Here is a 27,016-nt window from a genome sequence, read left to right on the forward strand (position 1 = left end):
AGATATCGAAGCAAAAAAAAGAAAGAAGTTTATTACATCTTACATGAATACTTAGTACATTTTACTAAAAGACCGAGGAGAAAACATTAATACCATGACACAACACTACATCTAAGAACAGTAAGAGCTAAATCCAAACTGTTCAAAACAAAATTTTTAAAAGTATGAATTCTATGGAAAAACACATAAATATCTGAGTTAAAGTAAAAAATAAGTTACTATTTCAGGTCGCAGTCCCTTTAGGCTCTTATAACCAATTCTAAATTACAATCAAAGCTATATGAAATTTGATTTAGAGACAGAGGTAGGGAAATAGTGAGGAATTGAAAGGAATAAACTGTTGACACAGAGATGTCTCACCTGTATGTATTTTGATAGCAAAATGCAAATGTTGAAATTAAAAATGAACACCATGATTGAGTGAGATGGGCTTAATAATCTGCATGGAAATGAATGGGCAAATGCTTATATAACTGCATACCAATTGTTATATATTTACCATAAGCGGTTACCCTTAAACTGACCTAATCACAATTAATTACAAATTGTTGATGCCGCAGCCAACAAGGCAAGACAAAAATGCATAAATAAAATAAAAATTTCCCCAAATTATTTCAATCAGTATTCCTACAGCTCAGTTATATCTGCTTGGAGTTTTATAACCAAAACGGGTTAAGTTTGTAGGTATTTCTACATCATCCCTTTACTTGTATTGTGCCTTTAATAAAAACAGATTGTTATGATTAAAAAAATACATTATGTTTCTGCACTTATAAATGCTTTTCTGTGAAAGACGCATTATTCATTAATATATTTATACAAGGTGATCAATGGACCTTTGAGAAAAATCTCATCTTCAACTTGGCATTATAAAACTAATCATCCTCAACATTTACAAATATATGGCACAACAAAAATATTTACACAATCTTAAAAATACAATGTCTTTATTAAGAAAATATCTGGAAGGGGACTAAATAAAACAATATAAAAGAGTTAGATTTGAAGGTTAAATGAATAGTGTACATTTGGTTTTTTGTTGTTGCAAAACATATGATGTATGATGATGTCTGACAGGCTGTCAGTATCTCTTAGTAAAGAATGTCAATTATGGTAATTCCATATTGTCAGACCAAAACTCTTATGAAAAATAAAAAAAACACCAAAAATTAGAAAAGGAATAAAAATTAAAGAACAGTTTCTTCGGATTAACCTAAGAAACAAGACTGCTACAGAGAACTTAATATCACTTAAATTTCAAAGAGAATAGCTACCAATAAAATCATCAATTAGCACTGATTTTTTAAATTCATGGCCCCTTTTTCTAGCTTTAATTTCAAATAAGGATTATATTACCAATATCACAATGAATCATAGCTAATACAATGACTAGATAGGAAATATGTCTTTTTGTTGATAATATACAAACTTTTTTCATGACGTCACTAATAGCACTCATTTTGATTTCCACTAAAATTCAATGAAAACTGGTAAATTTCCATTGGCTTTTTGGACAGGAAACATAGAGCTCAGGGGTCAACAAACAAGATTTTTTAATATAAAATTTGTTATAACATTTTACATATCTGACTTGAATATTTAGTTTGTCGATGCCTGCACTCTATGTTTCCTAGGCCTATATTTGGTTGAAATCAGGAAGATTGTGTAAAATTTCAGAAAAATCTCTACTTTTGGCCTATTTGCGATGTAAATATAAACATTGAAAAAGAAAAGCTATACAAAAATAGTTCTATTTCACTGTCTTACGTGTCTTATCATCAACTTAAAACAATCCACAGAACAAAGTTATATCATATTTAAGCTTGAACAACACTGTTTTCCGAAATATACTATTGTTTCCACAAGAAATTCATGTAAATAAAGAGGATAAATTGAATGGCAAATAGTGTTTTACTGTACAAGGAATAGATACTTTTTGCTTTTCACCAATTCTGGAGTACCTATATCTAGTAGTGATGCTACACATGTGGAAATTGAGACAAAATGATAAAAACATTGATTCTCTAAATTAAATTATTGTAAAAAAGAAGTAATATATGAAAGTGTTATGATAAGGATTCACAGTGTGAACTAATTTTGGCAAGATCTCTTCTTAAGGTAATGCAGGAGTATAAGTAAAAACTGTAACTTCTATCTTTGATCCTTAGGGTTGGGATAGGTTTTTACCATCTCAAAAAAGGATTGGTATAGATTTTGATCATCTTGAACCTCAAAAGATTGTTATAGATTTTTACCATCTTGAAACTCAAAGGGTTGGTATAGATTTTTACCACCTTGAACTTCAAAGGATTGGTATAGACTTTCCAAATCTTCATTCTCAAATAATTGGTGTAAACTTTCACCATCTTGAACCTCAAAAGATTGGTATAGATTTTACCATCTTTATTCTCAAAGGATTGGTAATAGATTTTTATCACCTTGGACCTCAAAGTATTGGTATAGAATTTAACCATCCTCAACCACATAGGTTTGTATACATTTTTACTATCTTGAATCTCACAGGTTGGAATAAATTTTTACAATCTTGAGTCTCAAAGGATTGGTAAAGATCTTTTCTAAATTCAACCTAAAAAGATTGGTATAGATTTTCACCATCTATACCTCAAATGATTCAACTTAAACCTGAAAGAATTGGTATAAATTTATACTGAATTTACCATTCTTAAAGAGAAATACAAATAATTTTTATGATTATTCTTTGGAATGAAAACATTTATATCTTTATATTTTATACAAAACCTTTTTCATGAACAGAAAATCTTTTACCCATCAACTAGAGACTCTAAAAAGCCTGTGTGGCTCACCTAGGTCTATGTGCATCTTCAACAATGGACTCTCTCCAACATTGTAGACTAGAAAAGCATTCATGACAAAAATCTCTTTTTCGTTGATCTTTTATTGGTGATCATTTTTTTTTATTTACAGTTTCTCTCTATATTTTTAGCCCAAAACACATAAAAAAGGGTAAATAAATTGTCATTTAGGGGCAATCACCCCTATAATGGGTCAACTAATGATTTTGAGTCATTTGTAGACCTTACCTTGCTGATCATTTTTTATACTTACAGAGTCTATATATCATGGTTTCACCATTACAGACAAATATATTAAAAATTGCCATATTTTGCATTTTAAAAGCAAGAACTCCAATAAGGAATTAACTGACAATTTAGGTCATGTTGATATTTGTAGATCTTGTCTTGCTGATCAATTTTGCAATTTAAAGTGTCATGTATCTACTATAGTATGATATTAGGCAAAACTACAAACAATGTCATTAAAGGGCAATAATTCCAATGAGTTGTCTGATGATTTCTGCCATGTTGTCTTATTTGTAGATCTTGACTTGCTGATAACTTTTGCTATATAAAGTTTCTGTATATCTTTTATAGTTTTCATGATTATAGGCAAAAATGAAAAAAAAAACGATAAAATTCATCATACAAGAATGAACAGTAGGTAGATCTCAACATTTTGAACATTTGTGCCCTCAAATTTCTCTATTTATAGTGATTTTCAAGATAATAGAAAAAAATTGCAATTTATCCCTATGTTCTAATTTTTAGCCATGTCTGCCATGTTTTTTGGCGCACAGGGAAATCAGACACATTTTTAAAACTAGATGGTTAAATTTGGATCAATTGTTTCAGAGGAGATTTTTCTCAAAATTAACAGACAACGATGACGAACACCAAGTGATGAGAAAAGTTCACTTGGCCCTTTGGGTCAGAAGAGCTAAAGATATAGAGAATTTGAACTTTGAAGGGAATTAATCCAGATAATTAAATTATATGATATTGCTGTAAATTTACCAATTTTGTTATGTAGCTAGAGAACTAGTATAGTAACCTCCTTTTTTATTTCTTTAAATTTTCATAAGCTTGTAGTAAAATCTCTTTCCTACGTATACTTTATTTCAAAATATTTATTTTAAGATTATTTTTTTTCCTCTAGTAATTGTGTTGTTCACGATATATAATCCTTCCTATTATGAAAATTTTGCAAGACCTCTAGCTTTAAAACAAGCTTAATAATATAATATTTTTCATTTTACTTTTTATTTATCACGATATTAACTTCATTATTGCATAGAATAAAGAAATTCAACAGTTTTCTTTTATACTCCCATACTACCTAAAGCAAGTTTATATTATAAAACATGTCTATGTTACAATACAAAATGATTTCACTGTAAACATGTCTCTGTTACAATACAAAATGATTTCACTGTAAACATGTCTATGTTACAATACAAAATGATTTCACTGTAAACATGTCTATGTTACAATACAAAATGATTTCACTGTAAACATGTCTATGTTACAATACAAAATGATTTCACTGTAAACATGTCTATGTTACAATACAAAATGATTTCACTGTAAACATGTCTATGTTACAATACAAAATGACTTCACTGTAAACAATAACTATGCTGTCACTGTAATTGTCCTGTCTAATGATGTACTCTTTGATGGATATTTACAAAATAATGCAAGCTGTATCACTGCTAAACAAAAACCTAAAAAATTTGGCAGCTGAAAAATAAAAAAAATGTATCTGTATCAAAAATGAACATATATTCTGCATACATGATAAGATTAACATATGAAACATATTTACAATTTCAAGTATTTGGAAGTTATTAAAATAATTTAAAACTGACTTAATCCAGGACTTTTCACAGGGTTTGTGTTGCTAATTTCATAAAGTTCTGAGAGTAGTTTTTCATGGACTGCTGTTTGTCTGTTTTGCTTTGGTTTTTTTTATTTTGGTATCATCTCCCCCTTTTTTAGACAGAATATAGCAGAATAATATTGATTATAAATGACAGAAATAAATGTTGAAAGTCTATGAGGTCAAGGTAAAACAAGCATTTGGAAAATGGCTGTAATCTTAAATTTTTTAAATGATTGGGAAAACAATAAATAGAACATATATATCATAATTCAAATCATCAAAATTCACATTATCAATGAGTTATAATTTGATCTTGTTTTGTAAATCAAAATAATCTTTTAGCATAAATTAGTATTTTGTTTGCTTCAAATTATTTCCTATTACTTGAATCCATTCTGACAGTTAAAACACTGTTTGCTTACACAATATAGCTATACAGAGTGTCTTAACTATTTGACATGTTAACTGATTTAATTACTCATGAAACCAAATATGTTAGATTTAAAATGGAAAGATAAAAATATCAAAGAAAAACAACACACAATATGTGCTGTGAGAAACCTTCTCTTTAAAATGTTTCCACAAAGGGAACATCACCCTCAATGAGGGTTAAAAAATTCTTTTGAGTTCCAATAATGACAATAAGTTCATGTTTTCCCCCCATGTTGATGCTCTCTATTAATGAATCATTAAAATATGTCTACATTGGCATAAAGGATAATCCAATAAAACATTGTAGATATATTTATTCAAGCAATGTGTGATGCTGAGTCTTCTTTTTGTTTGTTTTAAAATGGTTTCTTGTTGAAAAACTTTCTAAGTTTAAAAACTTTTGTCATTGTTTTTGGACAATAAAATATATGTTTAAACTAAACTTGTAGAAGGAATAAACTTTATTCCATCTACAAGTTAAGTTTAAACATATTAAATTGTAAATTTAAAGAAACAAGAATGTGTCCATAGTATACGGATGCCCCACAGTCCACTTGCACTATCATTTTCTATGTTCAGTGGACCATGAAATTTGGGTTCAAAACTCTAATTTGGCATTAAAATTAGAAAGATCATATCATAGGGAACATGTGAACTTAGTTTCAAGTTGGTTGGACTTCCAATTTCATCAAAAACTACCTTGACCAAAAACTTTAACCTGAAGCGACCAAAAACTTTAACCTGAAGCAGGACAGATGGACGGATGAACGAACAGATGCACAGACCGAGAAACATACTATCATAGGTGGGGCGTAAAAAATTAAAAAGTGCAGAGAATACAAAGACTTAATACGGCCATCCCATACCAGTAATCAATAATTCAAGAATATGTGTAGCAGTATTATTGGTAATTCCAAAAGTGCCCTTACCTGCACATAAATATCATTTAATATACGTCCATATATCACCCATTCTAATGCAACCACAAAATTCATGAAGATATATGGAAATGATAAACATTCTGTTGTCTTGGTATGCATCACCACTTTCTGTAAATATAACCATTAACAATTTGTTATCTTAGTGAAATAATAAAGAGAATCGACAACTTTCATAAAAATTTTCAAAACATTTTTTTTAAAATCATAAGTTACCATCTCAAGTGTGTATAAAATGCGGTCATGCATAGTACGCACCCCCTTTTTAGCCCTTGAAACTTGAGAAAAAAGTTACTTCTTATACTTTATTCCATAAGCAATACAGCTTACAGGATACATACACATAATGATAATAATCTTATATGCACCAATAATAAGAATTTTTACAAAATATTCGTGTTACACAATACATAAATATAAAGATGTACATGAAATAAAATATAATACCTTATACAAATTACGAAATACGATCGGAGAATGTTATAGTTTAATAAACAAAATATATAAGAACAAATATACTATATAATGCAATTAAATTCTAAGTTTTTCTGCAGATTTAAAAAATATATGTAAGTTATTTAATTCTTTAATATTTCTGACAGATAACAACTGGATAAGTTTGTATGCAGATGGATTTTTCCAATAAATATAGATTATAACATGGCATTTTTCATATCAGACCCCTTATCAGCCCTAGGTCCTGATTTTGACCATGGGCTGATAAGGGGTCTGATATGAAAAATGACATGTTATGTTCTTTTTATCATATACTTCAGCAGAAGCCATACAGACATGAAAACTTTTTTAAAACTTTATAAAATTCATTTATTGTATTATTTGTTTAGCGTTTTTTAATAATATATTTTCCTGTTTCCTAATATTCCTTCTGTTATTCTACTTAGCTATGTTTTTCACTTAAATGTACCATTGAGGTTTATTTTCTGGAATTTGCAGAATGACGTCGAAATGCTTTGCGATTACTTTAAAGAAAGGCATGCGATAATAACCGGAAGCAGTTGATATAAACCGGAAACAGTTGATATATACCAGAAGCAGTTGATAACAAAAGTCATATCACACGGCTAAGACAATTCCTCAAATTTATTGAATAAATATATGTATAAATTAGTTTTATCAAGGGGTAAAATTATACCATTATTTTCTACAAGTATATGATAATACTTTTTAATATACTTTTCTTGGATTTGACTTTATTTTTGACATTCAAGTATAAAATGGTATTCATCTTCAATAGAGGTAGTGTTACAATTTGTACATTGTCTATTATTTTTATTAACATTATAATATCTGCCTGTTTCTATGCTTAAATTATGAGCTGATATACGATATTTACAAATGTATGGTTTGTTTATATAGTTTACAGGTCTATCTAAATAAAATTGCAAAGCATTTAACTTCACACGCAGGGACTTTCTGGGAAAATCCCAACTTGAAACTTGGTAAAATGCGTCCATTGAAAAGTGATTTTTTTCAGAGACAAATTAAACTCCAGTCCTGGTTGATTACAGGATAATGAAAATATTGTTGCAGAATAATAAAGTTAGCAAAGGACGTTTCCATGGATGTGTTTGATTGAGAACAACAGGAAGTTGGATGTGTTTGATTGAGAGCAACAGGAAGTTGTTTAAATGCAAATCGCAGTCTGTGAATCTTGTACGGAATACAGAACCATTACAAATATTCTGAATAATAAAATAATTGTAATATCTATGTTGATAAATTAGTGCTGAAATAAATATCATCTTTGTTTATTGTATTCATTGTTTGTTGATACTCATTGAATCGTTTAATCCGGATTATCACACTCTTATTTAATATCAATTAGGAAGTCTTATCGTTGTAAAAACAAATCAATTGACTGTTCTTTAATCAATTTCAAAGAGATTTACCTATTATGGTTCAATATCCAAAATCTAAATACATGGTTAGATTCAGCATAAAAAAGAACCCTAAGAATTCAATTTTGGATGAAATCAAACAAAGTTTAATTTTTGGTCCTTTGGACCTCAATGTAGACCAACTAAATAACAGGGCCCAAAATTCAAAATCTGAATACATGGAAGACTGTTCAGAAAACATTTGTTTCTTAATGGACAGACAAATCAACAACTGTATGGTCCCCAGCAATTTTTACAGGAGTTTAAAATGATCAGACATAATCTCCTTTTGTTCTTATAATTTATTAATTTTGTACTTACTAAAGATGCTAATGGTGCTCCATATGCTAATATAGATAATAAGGCACACACTTTTCCCAGATGGCTGGCTGCTAATTTAAGCTCTATTTGTTGATACTTTACATAATACAGGACAGAAAATATGAATGTCATATTTATAAATATTGTCCTAATAAAATGAATCTGAAATTAGAAAAAAATAGAAAATAAACACTTCTATGGAATAGCTTTTGTGTGTTTTTTAAAAGAATGTTTTATGCTGATGTGATTGTAATATAGATGAATCTCATATACATTGTTGTATGATATCTGTAGGGTAAAGGTAAATATTTTTATTTAAAAAGATAAGATTTTACTATTGATTACCATTAAAACTTTGTATAGAAAATGATAAACTTAAAGTGCTCCTAGATTGAAATATGAACTCAACCAGCTAAAGGAGTAGGTCCAGTAAGACCCCTTTTTGGCCTCAAAATATAGCAGTTTTACAAAATCGTTAAAATGTAAACTTTTAGTTATTTATTGGAAAGAAGAATGCTTCTGCTACATAAATATGGGCTGTTTTTTTACAATACAATGCACATATATCAGGTACTAGCATCATTAAGTCATGCTAAATTACTGAAATCTTCACAATTTTAGCATTTTAGTTAAATTTTAGACGGTTTCCGTCTTAAATGAAAGTGGCCGCATTTGTGTTCATTCTTAATATTGAAATGTAAGTTGTATTTGATGATAATACATAACATAGATAAAGGTTGAGGATAAACACGGATGCGGCCACTTTCATTATTGACAAAAATCATCTGAAAAGTGACATTTTTTGGCATATTTGATAGATTTTTCATATTTAAGCTTGAATCGGAGCGGTTTTAATGACTAAATCATTTAAAATCTTTCACATAAACTAATTGAATCAACTGAAATAGACACTTTAGTGTTTAAAAAGTGTCCAAAATCTTTCGTCAGATGAACCTGAAATTTGAGGCCAAAATCAGCCCTTACAGGACTTACCCCTTTGTTTAGCATATTTCCATTCAACCCCTTCGCCCCTTATCCCTCTTGTAGTCGTGATTACAACAACCATTCTTTCAAAGCCAATATGACCCTCCATACTTTTTTAGAACTGCCCCAGCTGAATAGTGTTGACAGCAGTTCAATCTTGCAACACATGGTCCATAAACTCTTTCCGGATGTGTTGTTATGAAAATATGACAACCTTAATGCCCTTCTTGGAGTTAAAAATAGGAAAAGTAGAGAAAATCATGTGGGGTGGGAGTCATTTGATGGCCACTTTAATGGTATCCACTGTAGATATTAAATATTATCCTAAAAGCATGCAAATGTAGTTAAGAACACAAGGAGGTATTATATGGCCAAAAAAAGATCTGGTCTGTAAAGAATATGTCACTGTTTTGTCAGAAATCTGAAAAAAAAAACAGACATTTTGGCAGACCTGCCATTAATAACTCCCCAGCAAGACAATCAAGTCACATTTACTTCCAGTCAGCAGTCAGCTTGGATAGGTTAAGTGTAATTACAAAGTAATAATTGAATGACAAAGAAAGTTTGGTCAATGTTAGTTTTGTGGTAATGAATATTGTGTATAGGTGTCATTATGTTTGGTTGGGGCAAAATTAAGTTACAGAATGGAAACTAAAAATTTTGCAATCTTTCGATTTATAAAGGGACATAACTCAATAATGTTTAAAGTGACACTACCCAAATTCAACTTGATCTGTGTTTTATCAGTGGAAGTCAAAATTAAACATTGCATTGTATAAAGCATTGATTGTAGTTGATTCAACTATAATCATGGACAAAGGAAGATAACTCCAATTTTAAAAATTACTTGATATTTAGAAGAAAATAAAAATTTTGCAATTTTTCCATTTACAAAGGAGCATAACTCTAGAACAGTAAAAGTGACACAACCAAAATTCAAACTTGATCTGTATTTTGTGTTAATAAGCATTGTGTATAAGTTTCATAACATTTGGTTGAGGCAAACTTAAGTTAGAGAATGGAAACTAAAAATTTAGCAATTTTTCCATTTATAAAGGGGCATAACTCTAGAACAGTTATAGTGACGCCACCAAAATTCAAACTTGATCTGTGTTTTGTGGTAATAAGCATTGTGTATAAGTTTCATAACATCTGGTTGAGGCAAACTCAAATTAGAGAACGGAAACCAATTTTGAGACGTACGGGAGGACGTACGTTTGTACGTACAGACGGACAAGGGTAAAACTTAATGCCCCCACCGCTACGGCGAGGGCATAAAAATCCCTCCCCCAATTTTTTGAACCCCCTTATGATTCATCTACCCCAAACTCAATCCCAGCCTTTCCTTTTTGGTATGGTATCTTGCAGTACAATTTCAGAGAGATCCATACACTTGAACACAAGTTATTGTCTGGAAACTGTAAAAATGCTTATTTTTGGCCCCTTATTCCTAAACGTTTAAGGCAATTACCCAATCTCAAAACCAGCTTTCCCTTTGTGATATGGAACCTTGTAGTACAATTTCTTAAAGATCCATACACTTACACACAACATACATTGGTTTTAAACATGCATATAAAATTTATGTATAGGCTGGGAACATCAAACTTTAATCCTATGCATATGATATATAACAATTGATTCATAACAGTAAGCAGATTCCAATTTATGATAAAACTTCCCAAAGTTCCTTACCCTATCTTCATGTTCATTCTTTGTTATAAATAAATGAATGCTGAAAATGACCTTTTAATAAAAACATAGAACTGAAGAGCTTCCAAAAGAATGAAATTGATAAAATACTATCATCATTTCAAATGTTTTCATATACTTCAATTAATATCTGACCTTTCAACTTGAGTAATATTTTTATAACACTAAACTTAGAACTTAAAAATTTTAAATTGGACATTTACCTTATATGGTTCAAAATCCAAATACATGGTTAGATTCAGCATATCATAGAACCCCAAGAATTCAATTTTTGATGAAATCAAACAAACTTTAATTTTGGACCCATTTCGTAATGGGTCTAAAATCCAAAATCTCAATGAACAGTTGGATTCAGCATATCAAAGAACCCCACAAATTCAATTTTTGTTGAAATCAAACAAAGTTTAATTTTGGACCCCGATTTGGACCAACTTGAAAATTGAGCCCAAAATCAAAATCTAAATACATGTTTAGATTCAGCATATCATAGAACCCGAAGAATTCAATTTTTGTTAAATTCAAACTAAGTTAAATTTTGGACCTTTTGGACCTTAATGTGGACCAATTTGAAAAGTGTGCCCAAAATCCAATATGCACAGTTAGGTTCAGCATATTAAAGAACCCCCAAGAATTCAAGACTTTGAATTAAACCCCATTGGAATTGGTCAAGAAATAAGCAATTTATACAAAGTATTAAATAAATGTTGCTATAATGAATTATCTGCAATACAGAAACACTAACTAATGATACTCTTATAGTTTACGTCAAAAGAGATAAAAGATCATAAATATTGTAAAAAAGCGTTAAGATATGATCAACACTTTTTTGAAAATTCTGTACTAGGCTACATATTTTTATTTTTGATATATTTTAGACAAGAGTCAACTGCAATAGTATGGTCAAAGAAATTAATTCTATCCCCCTTGTCTAGGGAGATAATAAAGTTTGAAAACTTCCAATATTTGACATTTTTCCAACATGAAAATATTTGATAATTTGGTTGCCATGGTAACCAAGTTTCCTTGCTTGCATACATTTTTTCAAATGTTTCCTATTTAAGGTGAGCATTATAGATTGTAAGACCTACCAGTAGTATATATTTTCTAAACAGTTCATCATAATTGTATCATTTTGATTACAAAAAATTTACAAATTTAAGCTTTTTATGGCCATTTAACACCTTGTTGCTAGGTAGAGCTGTTTCCATAGCAACAGCTTGAATTTTTGTGTGCTAATTGCCATTTATATAAATTCTGCTTCAAGTGGAATCAATTTAACTATAGCAGATAAGTATCCTACACTATGGATGTATCACCCCTTGCATGATTCTTAGCTGGACTGCTACTTAAAATCTCAAATTGTTCAGGAAACCGAGAAATGTATTTCAGGACTAGCTGTTACTAGCGTTAACTATGAACAAGCAATTCATCTATTAATGAAGCATTTGGACAAAAATAACACATTATCAACGCATAAATGCAAAACTTATTGGAATTCCCAAATCTGTCACTCTCACCAACCAACCTTAAGACATTTTTACGACAAATTGGAAACCAGTATACAGGGATTAAAGTCACTAGGACAATCTCAGGATAACTTTTGGTCACTACTTGTCCTAATTACACAGCTACAGTTAACACTTCCTATGAATATCCGGTAAAACAGAGAATCGACGTACTCTTGAAGACAGCTGTATCACCAGTTTCAGTCGTGTTATAATATCATTGTAACAAATATTCTTTTAGACGAAGGGTCCCAAAAATCTTTTATTACAGTGGATCTAGCAAAAAGGTTACAGCTAAAACCCTGTGGAGTCACTACACTCAGTCTAGCTGCCATAGAAGATACTAATCATAATGTAAGGAGCATCGAAAAAGCCATTGTCAATTTGGAGACTCTATATGGAGGTAAAATATCAATGGAAGTTCTAATAGTACCAACAATCGCAGCACCGCTATCAAATTGTATCCATTACGAAGCATCATCGTTGCCATATCTACAATGGTATAGAATTGGCCCATCCTGTGAGTGAGGAAGAACATTTTGAAATATCTATGCTGACTGGAGCAGATTACTACTGGGACATTGTCAAAAACCAGATAATACGAGGAAAAAATCACTGCAGTAAAGTCAAAACTGGGATATTTATTGTCTGGACCAATGCCAATAACAGGAGGATCAACATTATCAACTACCATGTTGAATGTATTGGTACAACACAAGATAGAAGAGGTAGATAGATGTATGGACTTTAAAGTGATTATTATTCCTTGTTAATGTTTGAAATTTTCAATTTTATTCAAAGACTGTAACTTATCTTGAGGAACATATTGTAACGTCATATCATTATTAAGCTATATTGTATGCATAATGTTTCTAGTCAGTATAGTAAACAGAGTTTGAATATAAACACTTCTTTCTATTTACACAAAGAGAGGTACTAACCAACTAAACCCAAACAATTGTTATTGGCCCCTAATTCCCAAACGGATAAGGCCATAACCCCCAAAATCAATCCCAACCTTCCTTTTATGGTATGGAACCTTGTGGTACAATTTCATAGAGATCCACAGACTTATACTCAAGTCATTGTCCAGACCAGAAAACCCCTGTATATTGGCCCTTAATTCCTAAATGGTTCAGGCCATAACCCCAAAAATCAATCCCAACCTTCCTTTTGAGGTATGGAACCTCAAATTACAATTTCATAGAGATCCATACACTAATACACAAGTTATTGTCTGGAAACCAAATGTTTTTTGACTACAGCAACAGACATCACCATACCATTTAAAACGATTCCATAATAGCAGGTGCACATTTTGTTGAAAAATGACACTCCTTAACAAAATTTAAAAGATGACAATGTAGATCCCCCTGCAACTTTTCTTTATTCAGTAAAGGTTATTTGATATGATAATGGGGATCATGTTTTATAATGTGTCTATAATCTATTAAACCTTGTTAAATTAAATCGGATCAAACCAATTATCATTCAGCAAAACATTGACTTATACTATTTATCAACTACAACAGCATGTTTGTTTTTTACAAATTTATTTAAAAACTATAGCTTTTAAAAATATATGAATGTGATTGAAATTAAAGAAAAGCACATTGATGGTTAAAAAAATTAATATTATTTACACATCTGGGACACATAACGTATTGTTTAAATGAGGCAACATCAGGTATATGTATTTGTTGATTATATATTCTGCACATTCATACTGCTGACTAAGAGGGTCTCGCATGGTCGGCCCTGGCTTACAAGTTTTTGGGCATTCAAATAATTCATTTTTACCTTATGGTAATTAATATAATCTTGAGAGACAAAAACATAACATAGATATTGTAAAAACAAGAGTAAAAAGTAAAATGCACAATAATTTGATAAAAAATAAATGAATAAATAAATTGATAAATAATAATTGGTAGATTAAATAATAAAAAATGAAAATAAATAAAACTTAAATAAATAAAAAAGAGAAAATGAAAAATTTAAAAAAGAAAAAAAAATATATATGCCACCAAAAGCCAGAACAGGAGAAAAAGCCAAACAAACGACAAAGCAACACAAATATTGTCTACACCAGCAGCAGGGTAAAGAGTTGACAAATTTGATATGCCAAATTGTGTATGTGAATTCAGTTGTCAAATGTGTTGTATAAACCCAAATAGGCCTAAATATGTGTTTGTGAATAAAGAAAAATAATATGAGAAAGTTTTATATGTACATAAAAAAAATATAAAAAAAGTAAGTAAATAAAATAAAGTGATATAAATGGAAAAAAAATTAAATTAATGTTATTATTATAAGAAAGAAATTCAACTTTTTATGGCCAATGTCATCTACTTTGAACAGTTACATGATGCCACCAAATAACAAAAAAAAACCACTGGACTAGCATTGACAAACCTGCCACCAGAACATTATAAAAATCATTATTTAAAAAAGTCTGATTAGTAGGTAAAAAAATATTCTGTTCTTTAAAATGTTGAGGTAAATAAAATAAAACAAACAGCCCCCCTACCCCTCCAATTTTGTTTTCCAAATATGACCATCAGGCTGTATAAGCAGCATAAAAAGGAAAGTTGAAATTGTATAAGACACATTTCCTAACAGAAATACACACACATGACAAATGCCATGAAGCTTAAAAAAAACATGTTGAGTTAAAGATCATACAAGTTACATAGATGATCCCAACTTGATTGTTTGACCATGTGATCTTAAAATAATCACAGGTAAAAGAATTTATTCCAAACAGTTAAGAAAAGTATGTATATATAAATTAAAAATATCTAGCCTGAAAACCAATGTCTTTAGCAATTTTTAATAGGTCAATTGACTGTTGATATAGAAATCTCGAATCGTGGAATCTTTCCCTTTTCTCAAGGAATACAATCTCTCCATGCTTAGTGAAAACTGCATGAATGAATAACGCAAGAGTGCATACACTAAAATGTGCATTACTGAACATGATTGAATTTATATTGAAAGTTTTGGAGAAAAGGGTTAAACATGTACAACAAGTATTACATTCAATTAACATTGTCAATGTTAAATGTAAATGAGGTCTAGGCCATTTGAACCCTGCCTGACAGACATGTATACCTTGCAAACATTCCTTACACTGCATATAGTTAACATATTGCTTACAGTATGTTAGAAAGAGACTTAACCTTGAAAACATAACATTGACCAATGAACCATGAAAATGAGGTGAGATGAACTCTGCCAGACAGATATGCACACCTTGCAATCATTCGATACATCAAATATATATTGCTAAAAGTATCTGAGAAACAGACTAAAACGCAAGTCTTCTATAGAAATATAAAGCTTTACACAAATAGTTTATGTCTGTGCCGAAATTGTATTCCCTTTGACAAACAATAATATCATGAAGGTATATATACTTGTGTATATTAATTTTTCCAAATATTTCAGTCATATAGAGCTGCAGTGACCTAAATTGTTGACCAAACAACTAAAACCAGATTTATGAATTTATTTGTCCTCAAAAGACATTGACAACCTGTGAAGGTATATTAGTGTATTACTCAAATTATATTAATGTCCAAAAACTAAAATGTAGATGCCATGATGCATGCACAGACAGAAATTATTACTCACATAATTAGCTGACTTCAACAGAGTCACGAAAAAGGTTATTCAATCAAGACAAACTTAAATTTGATCCGTAGCTGTTAATCTTACGACTATATAAAATAATTAGTTCATTATTTGTATTTGCAGAAAACAAAATTAAAGTACAGCGTCAATGAAGTTCTCATGTCAAAAAGTGACTAAAACCAAACATAATTAAATTTGATTGATGAATTACATGTACCAATTAAACAAATATAAATATCTTTTTATACAGGATATGAAAATCAATAATATTTACCTTTTTAGATGTGAAATAATAAAATAACATCAAGTAAACAAAGTTAAGAAGAACACCAAAAGTGTTAGTCAAAATCAGCATCCCTAGACTTTGAAGAATTCCATATCGTAACCATAAACTGGCACTACAATAGAAAAACAAAATTTACCATGCTTCATAAATTTTTATCAGTTGAACAAATTTGTCTCCATGCCTTAATGATATCTTTAATTTTTGTGTAAACATACATAAGAATTAGTGGTAATGTTTTTAGGTAAACTTGTTCATAACATTATAAGCATTATCACCTCTTCCTGATTGTTGTGGTTGAAATTTGTAAGCCAAAATTGAATGCAAAGTCAAAATATGTACAAACAGAGTTGTTTAACTTCATTTTTATTTAATAGAAGGATCACACAAATCGTGGATATTCAAAAGTTGCTTTAAATACTCAGAAATAACTAATTTATCCAAAAAGAAGTAGCTGTTCTTCATATAGCCCACATAATTTGCTGTCGGAATGATATCAACTTCCTGAAGTGTAGTCTTCAATTAGAGTGTTGGGCAGCATTATTTCTGTTTTACCACTTAATTTGTTCTAGTAACGAAGAGCATTCTATAATACATAACTTGTGCATTTTATGTATTCTCATTTTTGTTATGTACAAAAGAAGAAGTAGGATACATGTATATGCCAATGAAACAGCAACCCAAAGAAATTTAGAGAGCAACAAATTCTTCAACTGTGTTATGGGCTATTTAAATCAAATGTTTGCTCTGATGCTTATACAGTACAAAAGGAGGAGGGTTGAATAGTGCTAAAAAATAATTTAGCTCCACATGTTCATGTGCCTGTTCCAAGTCAGACATCTTATCATTGGTTGTCTTCAAATGGTTAAAAAAGTTAATGACGAACCATGTGTAGTTGATTAGATCTGGACTTTTGAAAGCAAAACTTTAAACACTAAGTGCTAAATGTACTTCGTATTATGAACAACATAATATCTTAAGATGCCAAACCTCATATAAAAGTTCAATTTCGTTATTTCTTATTGTTTGCTATATATATTAAGTGAAAATGTACAGTATACTCACGCTGTAAAGTTAGCTATAAATGGAAATGCTGAAATATCCCCTGTTGAACCTTTCTTATATATCTTAAAACAAATATCTCTGCAAAGGAAAATATACTTATAGATGAATAACAGAATTTTTTTAATATAAGCTAGAGTAACAGCCAAGTAAGCGACTCCGTTACCAAGCTAATGAGAGGATACATGTACAGAATATAACATTATGGAGCTCCTATTAAAATTGTGTCAGAGGTTGATAAATATAATAGCATGTACTAGAAGATGTTGTTCCATTTGTGTATAATCAGCAATATGCAAATACATTAAATAATCAATTGAAGTATTCTCAAACTGTTAAAATAAAGTAGATGATAAAAAGTAAACTATTGTACCATAATACTTACATTCCCATCAGCTGTACAAGAAATGTAGATATAGTAGTCACCCATACAAAAACTTCTACAACTTCCATCAATAACTTAGGATATATTAAACTGCAACTTCTATGATTTCACTGGATAAATGCAACAAGAAATAAATATGAAATTAAAATGTTCAAAGAAGCATTAAATGCTTACCTGGTTTACATGTTACTATTAGTCACCTAATGTGGGCAACTGACACTACATTACACATCAAAAACATTGATACTATGTCTTAAAGGAATACTGATCAATTTTGAATGCATACAAATGTCCCTTTGGAAAATTTCTTTATTGGTAACTTCACAAATCCATCAATATAAGTGACTATTCTTATTCCATTAAGATAAGCTATGTGCATATTGATTTACTATTGTCTGTTTGTTACTGCATATGGTTACAGCATTACCAGTGGCTAGAGTGACAAAACAATGTTTTTTTTTGTATGAGATTTTGAGTCGAATTGGTGAACATGAATTTGACAGCTAATGACTCTTTAAGGCACCAACTATGCATGTGCTTTAGTTAATTAAATAGTCACAATACACTTGTTAGGTGGACTTGAGTTAATGTCAACATAATACTAATTTTATTACAAAATAATGTGTACGTTCATTATCACTGAACTAGTATATATATTTGTTTAGGGGCCGGCTGAAGGACGCCTCCGGGTGCGGGAATTTGTCGCTGCAGTGAAGACCTGTTGGTGACCTTCTACTGTTGTCTGTTCTATGGTCGGGTTGTTGTCTCTTTGACACGTTCCCCATTTCCATTCTCAATTTTATCTGTATTAATATGCTGTTGTTTTTTTTTTGTTTGTTTTTTTTATTACATATTTATTGTCTAGATTGAATATATTATTGTTCTGCAAATAATTTTAATCATATTGTTTATCTGTATTGTGCTCTCCTTGTATTAATTTGTAGCTATTGAACCAATTTTTGGTGAATAAAAATTTGAACTAAGTACAAAAGTTATTCTATTGGCTGGTTTATTAATGCTTTTGTGCATCTGAATCTTTCAATTTACAAAACTATTTGTTCCTATATCCTACGTATATTTAAGCCACTATCTCACAGTTTGTTTAGATCTATGATGAAATCTTTGGTGATAGATCTATTAAAACACCAGTGACCACCATGGTTTTAAATTGGGTTTTTGTTGTTTGTTGGTTTATCATTACTTTTAAACATATTTTATTTCCAATTCAGAGACAGTCTGTGCCAAAAATTTTTGAAGCACTTGTCCATAGGGCTAGTGGAATAAAAAAAAAACTACCACGAAGTCATGTGTACTAGACCTAAAAGAACCTGTGTCACCTATGAGGATCATGAAGTTATCCGAACCTGCTAGGGAGGTTTGGTGGTATGCCCTCCCATGACAATTTTGGAAAATTAGTTGTAAAATCCTGCATTCTGAGATTACATTTTTGAATCTGGAAGTGTATATAAATAATAAAAAATGTGTTTTTTTTCTCCAGGACAGGTGAAAAATTCTCCTTTCCTTCAATAAAAACCTTCACTCTCTTCTTTGAATTTAAGACATACATGTACCGGCGCGGGGTACATGTAAATTAAATGTTTATAAATTTCGTTGCTACATTTTGCTTAAATTAATTTCTCATTCAAATTTGACTTCAGTTTAAGAGATCATCCTTTCTGCTGCAGACCAAGAAAAGAAGAAAGCTCATATCAAAATTGTTCGAAAATTTTAAATTTTCTGTTGTGAATTTATTTTTATTGGTCAATGCAACAAAAATCAATTAATGAATACCAAAATTTGACATTTGGAAAACATGTGGTACTGACCGTTTTCGAGCCATTTATTTTTATTTTGGACAATTGGTAATTAGGAAGACCTTCAAAACTGGTTTATGGTATTGTTACAAGGAAGGGAATATCAGTTTATTGATATCGATGATGATGATGGATGGATGCTTAACGTCCAGCGGCAAATTAATATGCATATTCAGGATGAGAACATATTAATGTATTATGAATATTAACCCTGCTTTGTACTAGACCAACACGCTGAGCTGGATTCTTTACTGCTAGTTCACAAGGTAACGTCCGCAAGAAGACATGTCAACCTATTCATTGATATTGATGGTGTGACATGGCCTGCAGTTACGGTAAAGGTTTAAAAAGTGCACACTGATATGCACTAGACTGGTCGGACTATGGTCACTAGTTCTAGGTAACTTTAACTAGACAGGGGCTTCCGGCTACAGCTTAATGTCGCAGACTGCAGAGGCTGTCAGAGAGAGCCCTTGTGGGGCATAAAAATACATACATGTAATGAAGGGCAGATCCAGGATTTTGAAAGGGGTCATAATTCTGGAAAGTGTAATATATACTGCCGAGCAGGCCGAGGCTAAAAAAACAATTTTACCCTAAAAAATTACATATTTTTTCAATCAAAAGGGAGGTACATCCACTATGCCTCCTGAATCCACCCCTGGTAATAAGATAGAATGATCCAAATAAAGGTAGCTCTTTTTCTTCTTCTTTCAAATACTGCCCACCTTCAACATGATGAATATTCTGGCAAGTTGAATATTTAATAGGCATGATCTTTGATGGATTATGGGCTGATGTGGAGGTTTCGATGTAAGAAACATAGCTAGTACATGTATATCTGTTGAACAGGTTGCTTGGGAAGACGTTAATTGATGATGTTGACTTGTCTGATCAGGTTTCCGTACCTATGATCAAGAATGTCCTGTTAAGTGTTTACATAAATCAATACTGTCTTAATCATAGTTTAAACTTTAGCAGTTTAGGCTTTTTAGCGAGCCTGACATTCTAAGAACGTTTCCGACTATTCATCAGAACACCTAAAAGACCCCCTCAAACCGTAACTCTTAAAAAAATATACCTCTGTAGCTTGAAATGATCGTCTAATTTTGACAAACTTAATATCTATAGGGTGATAGTTTGGCTACAGCAACTGGTGGAAGTGCCGCGTCAACATTTGTTTATGTGGTTAAAGTTAAAACTGTAGCTCTAATTTATAAAACGAATTTGAGTACAAATATCTTTCTGTTTTTTAAATAATAAAATACATATATGATATTAATTATAAAATAATTAACCTATATCTTCTTATTATATATTCTTCCTATTTAATTTAGTGAATTCTTCAACAAGAACATTAAAAAGTCTTTCGTTTTTTTACCGATTCTGAATTTTGTCAATTTATTTTGACATTTCCATTTCCTATCATACCCACGTGGAGATGAAGAAAAGTAGATAAGCCTCTAACAAAAAGTGAATAAAAGAAGTACGTAAGAGACAATTTACACGGTCGGGAAATATTTAACAGTTTAAATTACAGAGAAACGCTATTTCACAAGAATGTAATTGTTTTTTGTTCATTTTCCTACCTGGATTGTAAAACGCCTCTTTATACTTTATAATTATTATACATTAATATATACAGTTGTACTACAATCTACATGTATAATTTAACATGATTAAATTATAATTTTATTTAATAAAAAAAAGCCATACACGATAATGATTGAAAGTCAGCTTATTTATTGTTAACATGGTTAATCTTCATTTGTGTATCTGATTCCTTATCAGATACAAAATCTGCCTTATTGTTCAGATGAGCTTCCCCTAATTAGATCTCATTTTGAATGCTATAAAATCTTATGTTGAATAAGCAGTTGGACTCATTTTAAAATGATGCATAATTTATTTTCTTTGTTTATCAGCCAATGTTTGAGACTCAATATTGTTTATGGTATTGGGTCCGTTCGCTCCCAAGACACATTCACACCCTACACGTTAGCCCCCTGGGTTTGTGTGCACCCTATTTTTATACAAATTTAGGTTGAATTATTAGATGTTTTTTCAAAGTAATAATTTTTTTATAAATAACGAATTTTTTATATGAAATATTTTTTTTGGGTAATTAAATGATTGATAATTAAATGTTAATTATGATTGCTATTAATTGGTACACAATGTATTTATTGGTGTTATGTTTGAAAATCATGATTGCTGTTATAACTAGTTAGCTTGGAAGGAATAAACACAATGAAGATTTTAAATAGAAAATATGAAAGATAATTGTTTTAACAGCTTGGCCTCTTTGATCTCGTGTGTGTTTAGACATGTATGATATATACAACAACGCCAATCATGGTAGAGGGTCTGGATGTTGGGTCCTTCATTTCTGTATTCTTTATGTTTTAACACCCCATTATTCTTTATAAATGGAATTTTTTTGGCCTATTTATCTTTTCTTTTTTTTTTTGGGCCCATTTTTCTGTAGTATGAGTCCTCTATTCTCTCTGTAAACCCCATTGAGACCCTCATGGAAATGCACCTAATAAACGTGCTTTGTAGCATGGTTTTTGTTTTATTCGATGTTGTTGTAGCAATGTAATGATGATTAGTTTGATAGCCGTTTGGTATCTTCCACCTATCTTTTACAAGTTTTAGAGACAAACGACTTGGCCTTTGATCATAATGACAATATTTATTATTCATTTCGTCAAAATAATTCACAAAACAAAACCTGTTTATGTTTTTAGAATGTCACTTTATACAATAAAATAATTATTTTCTTGATTTTATAGCAATACACTAACTAAAGCATGATTTAAAAATTATTCAAAACATAACCTTTAAAATGGGAGCGAACATGTACGGTGCGAACAGACCCAGGTTGCAAACGTGTGGGGTGCGAATGTGAAATGGGAGCGAAGGTGATTTTGGGCAAACAGACCTGGATTCAATGTTTTTATTTGGTAATCAGATACAACAAATTTGGGAGAAATCATATGATGTTGTAGCATGTCCAACAGATGAATCCTTACAGGATCAGTTGACACCAAATGTTCTCAACGCAAATTAAATGAAACAATATCAATGAAAAAAAAATGTTTTAATCACTTGTTACCTTGATTATATCACTTAATCAAAGTTAATCTACAAAAATTATTTTTTGATCACATACTCTTTATATATATATATACAAAATGTAACAGTTCGTAATCTTCATTGATATGAAGCTAAGCTGAAACTCTGAAGAAGAAGGAGATGAAGACAATTAAGCCTGGTGTCCACAACCTTAATGTATGAAAACATTTGAGATATATATATTCAACCTATGCCAAAAAACTAATTTTTTGTGGTCGTATGATATTATGATGTTGTTAGCGTCATTGTTGTCATTGTTGTCATTGTTGTCATTGTCGTCCGAAGACGTTTGGTTTCCAGACAATAACTTGAGTATAAGTGTATGGATCTCTATGATATTGCACCACAAGGTTCCATACCACAAAAGGGAGGTTTGGGATTGATTTTGGGGGTTATTGTTCTAACAGTTTAGGAATTAGGGGCCAAGCAATTTATTTATTGTAATTCTTGTCATTAAGACAATACAATATTTTACAGGTATCTATACTCCATAAATACTTAAATATCTGTACCTGTAAAGTTAAATTTAATTGAGCAGGTACAGATTGATTTACGTCCTTCCAGCAGGTATTGCACAGGTAATATCACAGATGAGCAGGTGTTAATCACACTCTGACAACAGTGGGACCAGTCTGACATCTTGTCCAATTAAGGCATCCATAGTAACAAGACTGTACCCGTATTGTATTGGTCCACATTGAGGTCCAAAGGGTCCAAAATTAAACTTAGTTTGATTTTAACTAAAATTGATTTCAAGGGTTCTTTGATATGCTGAATGTAAACATGTAGTCAGGAGCCTCTAGCCTTTGTTAGTCTTGTATTATTTTTAATTTTAGTTTCTTGTGTACAATTTGGAGTTTAGTATGGCGTTCATTATCACTGAACTAGTATATATATTTGTTTAGGGGCCAGCTGAAGGACGCCTCCGGGTGCGGGAATTTCTCGCTGCATTGAAGACCTGTTGGTGGCCTTCTGCTGTTGTCTGTTCTGTGGTCGGGTTGTTGTCTCTTTGACACATTCCCCATTTCCATTCTCAATTTTATGTATTTAGATTTTTGACTTTGGGCCCAGTTTTCAAGTTGGTTCAAATCAAGGTCCAAAATTAAACTTTGTTTGATTTCAACAAAAAATGAATTTGTTGGGTTCTGTTTTTTATATGCTGAATCTAACCATGTATTTAGATTTGGATTTTGGGTCTCGTTATCAGATTGGTCCATGTTGAGGTCCAAAGGCTTCAAAACTAAATTTTGTTTGAATTCAGCAAAAAATTTAATTTTTGAGGTTCTTTGTATGCTATATCTAACCATGTATTTAGATTTTGGATATTGGACCATGATAGTTAAATGTCAAATTTCTAATTTTTAAGTTCTTGGACCACATTCATTCAGTGTTAGAAACCTATGCCATGTTAAATATTTTATCACAATCCAAATTTCGAGTTGTTTTGCACAATTGATAGAAATTGTTAGTACATTCATAGTCAAAAATAGATATAGCATTAAATTCTAACTTTAAAAATTATATATAAATATAGTTTGTAATTGACTGTCCATTATTAAATATTTGGAAAGATGATTAAAGGTAAAAGGTAATTTTCATAGATTTTTTAAAGACATTGTATTAATGACAAATGATGAATGATATTTTGGAAATTGTTTTTTCATTTTTTTTTTTGGAAATTTTTTGAAGAACTTAGTGGTAGGTTTATTTGTTATTCTGTATAAATAAATTTTCAAAATACTATATGCATGATATGTATATATATATATTTTTTTTAAGATGAAGCCAATCCTTCTCGAGACGTTCCGGGAATCTTGTTTCTGAGGGTATCTGAATGGCCCATAGAAGCTATCAGAACTCACCAGTATGTGTTCACACAAAAAAATATTGCTAAATATATTCAACAGTACTTCTTTATCATGTCAGCAAAATATTAGATATTAGACTTACTTAAATAAGTGAGAGAAAAAAATGAAATTTCATTCAAAATTTCAAGGGAAGATGATTTGTAGTAGCCCGATAAAGCTCATAAAAGCTTAAACTACAGATATACAGTACCAGTTAAAAGATCTAAATATTTGTACTTATCTATTTGCAGATCATTAAACAATGCCAAAGAGTAGGAAAAAGAGAAATTCTCAAAAAGATTTTCAGAAAGTCAAGTTTAAAGTAGGAAAGAAGATACAGAAGGCTGACAATGTGACCAACACAAGCTTCCACACAAGGACAATACAAGTGACACAAAAAATAAAAACTGCTACATCCACAGAGCCAAGCACTAAACGTAAACTGAATGCTGGAGTAAGTATACATTGGCCTCGAGCATCACTAATGAGACATTTTTTCTTAAAATGTGCATCTGGTGTAGTCAAATTGGTACCCTTGATATTATTACAACAGGCCAAATCAATTTACCAAAATTTGAACTTGGTTTTTAGTCAGATCAGATTATTGTCAATTATTCAGTCATATTGGCATTTTCCTTTTGGAAACATAAACTACAGATCTAGAATTTTATCACTTGGACCATCTGGCTCTCATTGTAAAATTCTCATGAAGAAATCTAAACTATTTTATGCTCCTCAATGGAGTATATGGGTCATTAAATCGGCTAAATTCTCTCACAGCATTTGCTGTTAATACGGGGGGGGGGGGGGGGTACAATATATATATGGTGTACGGTGGATTCATTTATTTTCGTTGGTACCAATTTTCGTGGTATGAGGAAAACTTGCATATTCGTGGATATTGAATTTCGTGGTTTTGACAAAGTCTGCATACATTCCTTGAGAACATTTGCAATTCGTTGAATATTTAAATTTGTGGTTTCCCTGTACCCACGAAATCCACGAAAATTAGTATCCATTGAATATTAATGAATAAACAGTATTTAAATGATTGAACAACTCTGGAAAAGCAATAAGACAGACTTGAGTACTAATTTGGAGATATTATATTTAGTTACATGAATCAATGTAACTACTGACAAATGATAGCACATTAACATTTACAGTGTCATTCTCATATTGTTCCGGAGATTTACTCAGATCTCAACTTTCTTGGTAAAAACCTACTGGCAAATTCATTATACAGATTTAATGAGATAGCAGATTCATTATACAGAGAGATTTAATGAGCGTAGCAGATTCATTATATAGAGAGATTTAATGAGCGTAGCAGGTTCATTGTACAGATTTAATGAGCCTAGCAGATTCGTTATACAGATTTAATGAGCCTAGCAGATTCATTATACAGATTTAATGAGCCTAGCAGATTCATTATACAGATTTAATGAGCGTAGCAGATTCATTATACAGATTTAATGAGCCTAGCAGATTCATTATACAGATTTAATGAGCCTAACAGATTCATTATACAGATTTAATGAGTCTAGCAGATTCATTATACAGATTTATTGAGCCTAACAGATTCATTATACAGATTTAAAAAGGACATTGCAAACTTTTTTTGTATATTTTAATTCCTTTGTTTTTTAATATCACCATTCTTTATATTTAAATATATTGATGCAATGTTTGCTCTTGTTCTTTATGTAATATTGTAAAAAAAGGAACTGACTTTATGCAGAACAATGCATAAAATAGAATTTAACTATCGCATGGATTGTACTATTTTACTGGATTGAATCTGTAATTTGACCGCTCAGTTTTTGTCTCGCCTTGACGGAGTCAAAAAGCGAGACATAGGTATGCTGTTTCTGGCGGCGGCAGCGGCAGCATCAACAATGGATTAGTTTGTGATTAGGTCTAGTTCATGGTGAACCACTAGTGGTAGGTCAATGATATTTGGTATGCAGTTGTATTAGCATTGGCACATCTCATTACCATGGAGATTATTTGGCCCCGCCCCCTCAGTCAAGGTCTATTGACTTTGAAACTTTTCATAGTTTACATGTATTAGTTTGTGATTAGGTCAATTTATGGGGAACCACTAGTGGTAGGTCAATGATATTTGGTATGCAGTTGTATAAGCATTGGCATATCTCATTTCCATGGTGATTATTTAGCTCCACCCCTTAGTCATGGTCTATAGACTTTGAAAATTTTGCTTTAGTTAACATGTATTAGTTTGTGATTAAGTCAGTTCAAGGGGAACCATTAGTGGTAGGCCAATGTTAATTGGTGGTCAGTTGTATAAGCATTAGCACATCTCATTTCCATGGAGAATATTTGGTCCCGCCCCCTC

The 27,016-nt window shown here is 30.9% G+C and overlaps 2 protein-coding genes across 2 annotated transcripts in view; one reads left to right on the plus strand and one right to left on the minus strand.

Moving 5' to 3' along the window:
* Positions 1–16: 16 nt before the first annotated feature.
* Positions 17–20,859, minus strand: LOC127730630 (sugar transporter SWEET1-like). The gene is made up of 7 exons (XM_052239132.1): positions 20,754–20,859; positions 17,859–17,968; positions 17,477–17,554; positions 16,403–16,526; positions 8,291–8,452; positions 6,063–6,182; positions 17–4,559 (listed from the first exon to the last, which is right to left on the minus strand). Exons 2-7 carry the CDS (start codon positions 17,924–17,926, stop codon positions 4,452–4,454), a joined length of 660 nt encoding a protein of 219 aa, XP_052095092.1. The 5' UTR covers positions 17,927–17,968; positions 20,754–20,859; the 3' UTR covers positions 17–4,451.
* A 218-nt stretch (positions 20,860–21,077) lies between these two features.
* The window catches only part of LOC127730610 (testis-expressed protein 10-like), a 36,891-nt gene continuing 30,952 nt past the window's right edge, over positions 21,078–27,016 (plus strand). The window contains exons 1-2 of the mRNA XM_052239074.1: positions 21,078–21,158; positions 24,909–25,111. Of these exons, the coding sequence (XP_052095034.1) occupies positions 24,920–25,111 (192 nt within the window). The 5' untranslated portion in view covers positions 21,078–21,158; positions 24,909–24,919. The remainder of the gene's footprint in view (positions 21,159–24,908; positions 25,112–27,016) is intronic.

The sequence above is a fragment of the Mytilus californianus genome, unplaced genomic scaffold (assembly GCF_021869535.1).
Source record: "Mytilus californianus isolate M0D057914Y unplaced genomic scaffold, xbMytCali1.0.p SCAF_2, whole genome shotgun sequence".
Lineage (NCBI taxonomy): Eukaryota > Metazoa > Mollusca > Bivalvia > Mytilida > Mytilidae > Mytilus > Mytilus californianus.